General features: G+C 33.0%; 1 protein-coding gene across 1 annotated transcript in view; it reads left to right on the top strand.

Moving 5' to 3' along the window:
• The first annotated feature begins 7251 nt into the window (after positions 1 to 7251).
• LOC107715622 (sarcalumenin-like) overlaps positions 7252 to 7565 on the top strand; it is an 8861-nt gene continuing 8547 nt past the window's right edge. The window contains exon 1 of the mRNA XM_016521779.1: positions 7252 to 7255. Coding sequence (XP_016377265.1) covers positions 7252 to 7255 — 4 coding nt within the window. The remainder of the gene's footprint in view (positions 7256 to 7565) is intronic.

Genomic DNA, 7565 nt, shown 5'->3' on the forward strand with positions numbered 1-7565 from the left:
TTTGAATTTCAGTTCATTTGACTTCTTCCTTGCATTATAAATCCAACTGCAATGCAGTTAAGTTCAGTGAACAATGTGAACCCTTGACTGGTTTGATCAGCCTGAGTTGAACTCTATAGAGTATAGACATACATAGGTAAGATGTAAACAGATGCCAGGCTCTTCAGAAACCTGGCTGGCCCACATTCACAGATGGCTTTTACCTTTGTGCTGATGCAGGTTGATTAAGCATATATTACTTGAGCTGAGCTGTCAGTTATTTCTGTCAGCAGCCAGCGAGGAAGGCTACCGGATGCCCAAGCAAGTTTCAGATAAGCAAATAAATGCCAATGGACACCCGAGAACAAAATAATTACGTTGTTTAGCTGTAGGGGCCACTAGTGGGATTGTGGGAAGGGATGACAGATGAGCTGGACTGCATGCAGACAAGCCAAACTTCACTTCTAGAGCTTTCCAGGCAAACTGCATAGCAGCAAGTGCACTACACTGTATGCTGAATGAAGTTTTTTTATCTATATTTTTGTCTCTTAAGTCCCTTATGCTCACCAAAGCTGTATTTATTTAAAATACAGTAAAAACAGTAATATTGTGAAATATTTTTTACAATGTGGAATAACTGCTTTCTATTGGAATTTATTTTAAAATTCATTCCTGTTATGCAAAACTGAATTTTCAGCATCAATACTCTTCGGTGTCACATGATCCTTCAGAAATCATTCTAATATGCTGCTTTGCTGCTCAAGAAACATTTCTGATTGTCATCAGTTGAAAACAGTTATGCTGCTTAATATTTTTTTTTTGTGGAAACTGTGATATATATATTTTTCATGGTTCTTTGATGGATAGGAAGTTCAGCATTTATTTGAAATATACGTTTTTGTAACATTATAAATGTCTTTACTGTCACTTTTGATCAATTTAAAGCATGTCTTCTTATGCAAGTATATTTTGATGCCAGCACATCAACTTATACTCCAACTTCAAAAGATACGATATGATAAAATATGGTACTTCAAAAGATATACCATACATAATGTATAGCACTACTAGGATTTTTAGGCACCACTAGCATCCTGAGGTAAATCTTTATTTGTTCTGCTGGTAAACTTGCATAGAAAACAATATAAAGCAGAAGTGATACAGTGTGCTGTTGGGTGCATAAGGGCAGCTGCCCACTGCTGTATATATTTAGGGTCTGTTATCTCTTTTATCAGCATATAATCCAACCATTTGGTAGCCATGTGTCCATCATTGAAGCTCCAGCTTGTTATGAAACCAGGGAGTCCCCGTATACACCAACAGCATTGTGTTATGAAACCAAGGCTACACTTGACCATTGGCTGGTTTTATTTTTAGATTTAATACTCTAAAATAAGAGTCTAACCGATGATTGTTAAAAACTTTTACATTGCTACTTTTGCATTGCAGTTCTTTTGAACTTTCTATTCATCAGCAAATCCTGAAACAATGTCTCACGGTTTCCGCAAAAATATGAAGCAGCCCCACTGTTTTCAACATTGATAATAATAAGAAATGTTTCTTGAGCAGCAGACAATGGTTTGATTTCATTTTAAAAATTGATACTCTAGAATGAGACTGATCAAATTGTCAAAACAAAACGGAAATGTAATTATAAACAGGAGACGTAATGGATGTTATTGTGTTCTCTCGTCTCCTTCCTCCAAAAGAGATGTCGTGCTGTTAATATATGAGGAACTTGTAATGAATGGCAGCGCTGCTAAATATAAAAGTGGAGGCACAGTGTCTTCCCATTAGGCGCCATTTATGTCTTCGGTCTTGATAAGAGGAGCCTGGCAGGAACGCCCTGAGGCATTGTGGGTAAATATCTATGAACAGAGGGGGGAAGATTGTGGCATGAATATCAATAGTCTGACATTAATAGTACAACAATGCCCTGATGAGAAGTGTGCTAGACAAACGTCGACAGCAAATAACTGTATTCATAACATTTAAGATAAAGCATTAGGCTACAAATGCTGTTGCTCATGTGAATTATTAAGCTTATGTTACGGACATGAATGATAACTCAAATTAGGGATTTTAACACTGTGCTTAACCCCGGTTTGTTGTAGTTTTAAACCCGGGTAACTCCGGGTTAAAGCCGGGTAAAGTAACATTTCACACTTGTAATTTAGATACGGTATAGCACCACTTTTTACCCATGGTTATGAAACCGGCTTTTGCGTTTTTAACTCACATCGCAATGCCAAACGTGTACAGTGTGAAACGAAGTTTGGTCAGAAAAATGTTGAACGAAAAATGTGTTAATAGATTTGGTTCTGAAATTGTAAATAAAAGCGACTGATTATACTGTTAAGGCCCGTTCACACCAAGAACGATAACTGACTATAACAATAACTATATTAGCTTCTACACTAACAAACGACAATGTTCTGTTTTTTATGCGCATGCGCTGCAGTTTTGTCGTCTGCCACTTTAAATTTTTGAGCTCTTTAAAGTTAGCCGGATTTTGATTGGTTGACTCAGTCGATAATGTTCTTCTGTGTTGTTATCGTTATAGTTGTGTTGTGAACTCTGCTATTATTTTACATTCTTAAAACTATATCTTTGTTGTTATAGTTATGGTCCTTGGTGTGAAGAGGCCTTGTGCATTTGTTATTATATATATTCTAAGACAAATTACTACAGTCTGGGCCAGCCATGCACATTTGGTCATATTAACTTTTTACAAGGTGTTTTAAAGTCTGTAAAACTCTTTGTAAATCCTCGTTTATCCATCCAGAAAGCACACAAATAACAGATAGCTTGTCAATGCGCCTTGGCAAAGACTAAAGGGACTGTTTTATCACAGGATACTAATCACAGAGACCTCAGGAAGACCTGCTGCAGTGAATTATGGGCCGTCGTGGCTCGCTGGGCAAGATTTCCTCAGGCTTCGAAGGAAGTTTTAATGTGTGTCCTTTTGGTTTCTCTGCAGAGGAGGAAGCCGTTCTGGAATCCATCCTGAGAGACAGATCTCACATCGAGGAAACTCTGAGGCTCGCGGCAGATGAGAAAGCAGGAGATTATGCTGGTGAGGACATGAAGCCTGTGTCTTAGACAGATACACACATAAACACATCGTTTCATTTCAATTTCCAGGCTTTTTACTCTAAGCTAGCAGGTGAATGTTGCCTTTAAACTTGGGTTCAGCAACATTTCACACTAGCATGGTGTTAAGAAACAGCTTAAAGTGTTAGTTCACCCAAAAATGAAAATTCTGTCATTAATTACTCACCCTCTTTCAACAATTCGTCTCCTCCGCATCACCCTGTAGCGCCATTAAAATTGTTAAATCTTAAATTAAAATTATAACAGAAAATATTTCAAATAAAAAATAAATCAAAATATTAAAAAAATATGCTATTTCAACAATTCGTCTCCTCCGCATCACCCTGTAGCGCCATTAAAATTGCTAAATCTTAAATTAAAATTATAACAGAAAATATTTCAAATAAAAAATAAATCAAAATATTAAAAAAATATGCTAATAATATTTAAATAAACTGTAAAAAAGTCAGCTTATGTAAGTTATGGCAACATTAATTCTGTTTGTGGAGGCAAAATCACATAATTAGTTTTTATAGAAACCTTAAACTTATTTTATTTTAGCTTGTTGCCAATGATACATTTCTCATTTTTATTTAACTTGATGTTTTATAATAACTAAAAGTAAAACTAAATAAAAGTTAATTAAATCTATATAGATAGACCTATTAAAAAAAAAAAAAAAAGCAGTAAAAATGGCAAAAACAGCTTTAACTAAAATTAAAAGAAATAAAAAAGAAATAAAAATTACAACAAATTACTAAAACTTCAGCTGAAAATAAAATAAAAACTGAACATATATATTAAATAAAAACTATATAGATTAACAAAAAACTAAAAATGACAAAAACACACAACAAATTAGTAAAACTTTAAAATTAAAATGAGAACTGAAAATATCAAAATAAAAACGTAAAAATAAATTAATAAATTAAATTTATGCAGTTAAAAAGTATGAACATGCAAATATGGCTATAGCTGTGGAACAAGCAATATTTAATTAGTTAAAATATATGAGATTGAAAGAAGTAAAAATTAATAAGATATGAAGAGTTTGGTTCCAAAATGCGATAAACGCCTTTTTTTTAATTGAGTTCCCGCCAAAATCAGTATTGTATCTGGTCGGTATTGAAAAGTCCATTTTTAATTTTACGCAAAATGCGATATCCGCCGAGTTATTCTGTCATGTTTTCTCCCTTTCTTTCCAAACCGCGACAAACGCCAGTCTCCCTTCTCTGCAGAATGCGATATATCCGCTCAACCAATCACAGCGCACCATTCCACGCACTCTAGACAGTAACTGACAAGCTAAGCAATATCACGTTCATAATCCCAGATGAATCGCCTTCGATTATGAACGCGATTTTGCGTAGCTTGTTAGTGAACTACGGCTCTGTGTAGTAAATGCGCTCCATCTGAACGCACGGGATGGAGATTTACTACTAATCACAGAATCACAGGATTTATAGTGTTTTGGAATCGAACTCTTCATATATAGACATACTAAAAATGATCAAAAACTAATAAACATTACAACACACACACACACACACACATACTAAAACCTTAACTAAAATGAAAACTGAAAATATGAAAATAAAAACGAATTCAAAATATTAATAAAAACTATAATAGTATTTCAGCGATACTAAAATAATACTGTTTTGAATCAGCATAAATCTAATTACATTTAGAGTGAACATGGCTGAAAATGTCTATAGCTGTGGAACAAGCAATATTCAATTAGTTAAAATGTATGAGATTATTGCATTATTTATGATAATTCATCAATAAAATCCAGAATTCTTACTCGTTTCGTATATGTATGCCTGACAAATATGCATCACATTAAGTTTATTAGTTTGTCAAAACTGTCTAATCTAAATCGCTGGAAATTTTATGTGCAAATACATAAATCTTAAATTTAGGCTAAAAATATTTTTTGTATGTGGTTTAGCGTTATATGAATGTTGATTGGTTATTCATCTCCATCATCCAAACCATCCCACTGCGCATTCAAGCTGCCATCATCATATTCATAAGGAAGAACCTATAAGGCTGCTGTGTCAAATTTCAATGTCTTTAATTAAAATACTAATTTTGAATTACCTGTCCTAAACTTGCGCTATTTGTGTTCCCGGCCCAGTCATTTATTGTTGCTCGCAGCTTTATTTAAACATGCAACAGCAAATGTGGTTCTTTCCTATGAGTATTTCATTTCACTCACAAAGTTCCAGATACATCAGAGCTGGTAAATAAAATCCTCTAGACAATGAACTGCAGGATTAATCGAGGCTAAAGGCTCTTTTCGTTGGTATATCCGAGTATCGTGGCTTCTTTGAGAGGTTCGTCATTCCACAGCTGTAGCACTGGTGCTCGTCCAAGGGGGGCCAGAAACAGAGGAAGAAAGAAAGAGAGAGAGAGCGTTCAAATAGAAAACACAAGGCTTTCTTATTACTGCCAGAGGAACGAAGCCTCCATCTGAAAGCAATCAGGAGTTTCTCAACAGCCCTCGCTTTATATAAGACCTCGATGTGCTCCAGTCCTCACAAGTCTGTTCAAAATTCTCATTAATACACACAAAATATCCACTGTTTTTAATTATTTATACAGTAATACCTTATAAAAGAGGAGGTTCTTCCGGCATAAATTGGGCTTTTGGATTGAACTGAAATTTTGACGTTTTGACTTTCAGCAATACTTTACGACTTATCACAAACAATATCCGAAATAATAAGTGGCAGAATTGATAAACATTTACACTTATAACTAACACTTATAGCACTTTCACTAAATAAGTTAGGCCATGTTTTTAAAAAAAAGTGACATTATTAGACCTTTAATTTTGGATTTTTGCGTAATGTTACTGTTAGTTATCAGACTTTATTAATTAATTAATTAATTTATAACAGTACACATTTTGTTGTTGTTGTTGTTGGTGATATTAAAACCCAATAGTTTTTTTTGTGTGTGACATTTTCATAATCTGCATATTTAATAAAATGTATTACGAATTGTGCATAATTTAAAATATTTAAACATTTAAATTACGCAATACAAAAACATTATTTTGGTTCAATTATATTACGCTTTTAAATGCATTTAACTTTTGACTTTCAACAATATTTTACAACTTCAAACTTTTAGAAAATATCCCAAATAATAAGTGACAAAATTCAGATTTTATATTTTATATCATTTTATTTATTTATATATTTTTTTTTTTGTTGAAAAAATGCTATTTTAGACCTTTAATTTAGGATTTTTCCTAATATATATATATATATATATATATATATATATTACTATTAGTTTATTTATTACTATATTACTATACTATACTATATATATATTACTATTAGTTTATTTCTTTATTTCTTTATTTATAAATTTTTGTTGGTCATAACATTAAAACACACCCAATAGTTATTTTGATTTGCTCATAATCTGCATGTGTATGGACATTTAATAAGATGAATTATGAATTGTGCATAATTTGCATATTTAAATGGACAAAAGACACAATGTAAAAACATAATTTCGTTTGTATTTTATTATGCTTCTGGATGAGCTTTTGACTTCTTGACTGTATAGTAATGACGACAAAATCTATAAACAGAATGTATTCATTTAGATTTGATAGTTTTATATAATTTTCACCAAATGAGTCAATTTTTAGACAAATGCAATTTTTGGAATTTATTTATTTACACACTCAACATTTTTGTAGGTGAAAACATCAGCCCAGAAACATTATTTTGTGTATATTATATTGTGTTTTTTTATATGGTGAATTTTGTAAACCCCTTGTTTTAACCAATTCACCAGATTGACCTATTCCCTTAGTTTGAGTGTGATCTAAATGAGGTTTTAGATGAACAAGGGCGAGTTATTATTGTAGAGCTGTTGGGTGTATGTAGGTTGTGTCCTCTGAAGGGTGACTTTCACAGTGTTGAGTGTCCTGCTAACCTCTGACTGAACACTGGGATCCAGCTTGCCCCCTTGTGGTTCAGCATGGTATTTAACCCCTACACTCACCACAATAATGCAAAACTGACCTTTACACTTGTGAGGAAGTAGAAAGAAGCTGAAACAAGCTATCAAATATCCTCTGAGTGCCAGTGGGATCAAAGGAAGAAAATGTGTCCTAAACCATCAGATCACAAGAAACATTAGTTCAATATGAGTACATACGGTCGTGCAGGGGCTTCTGGGTACAGGCATGGGTTTTCCACCATTTGACACCCATAAATGAATATACAGTATTTAGTGGGATCTATGCTAAATTTGGTATATTTATGCTTTTATAGATTAAAACAATTTAGTGAGGCATTTATTTATTTTTACTTTAATTTATCTTTTATGCACATTTATCTCGTTAAAAATATAATTAGGTTGAATCTTAGAAGATGTTCAGATCATATTTCACCACAAAATCAAAAAAAAAAAAAATTTAGATTTTGCCAAAAGAAAATGAAGCTTATTAACCCACCCCC

The sequence above is a fragment of the Sinocyclocheilus rhinocerous genome, unplaced genomic scaffold, assembly GCF_001515625.1.
Source record: "Sinocyclocheilus rhinocerous isolate Xijiao unplaced genomic scaffold, SAMN03320098_v1.1 scaffold239, whole genome shotgun sequence".
Taxonomy (NCBI): Eukaryota; Metazoa; Chordata; class Actinopteri; order Cypriniformes; family Cyprinidae; genus Sinocyclocheilus; species Sinocyclocheilus rhinocerous.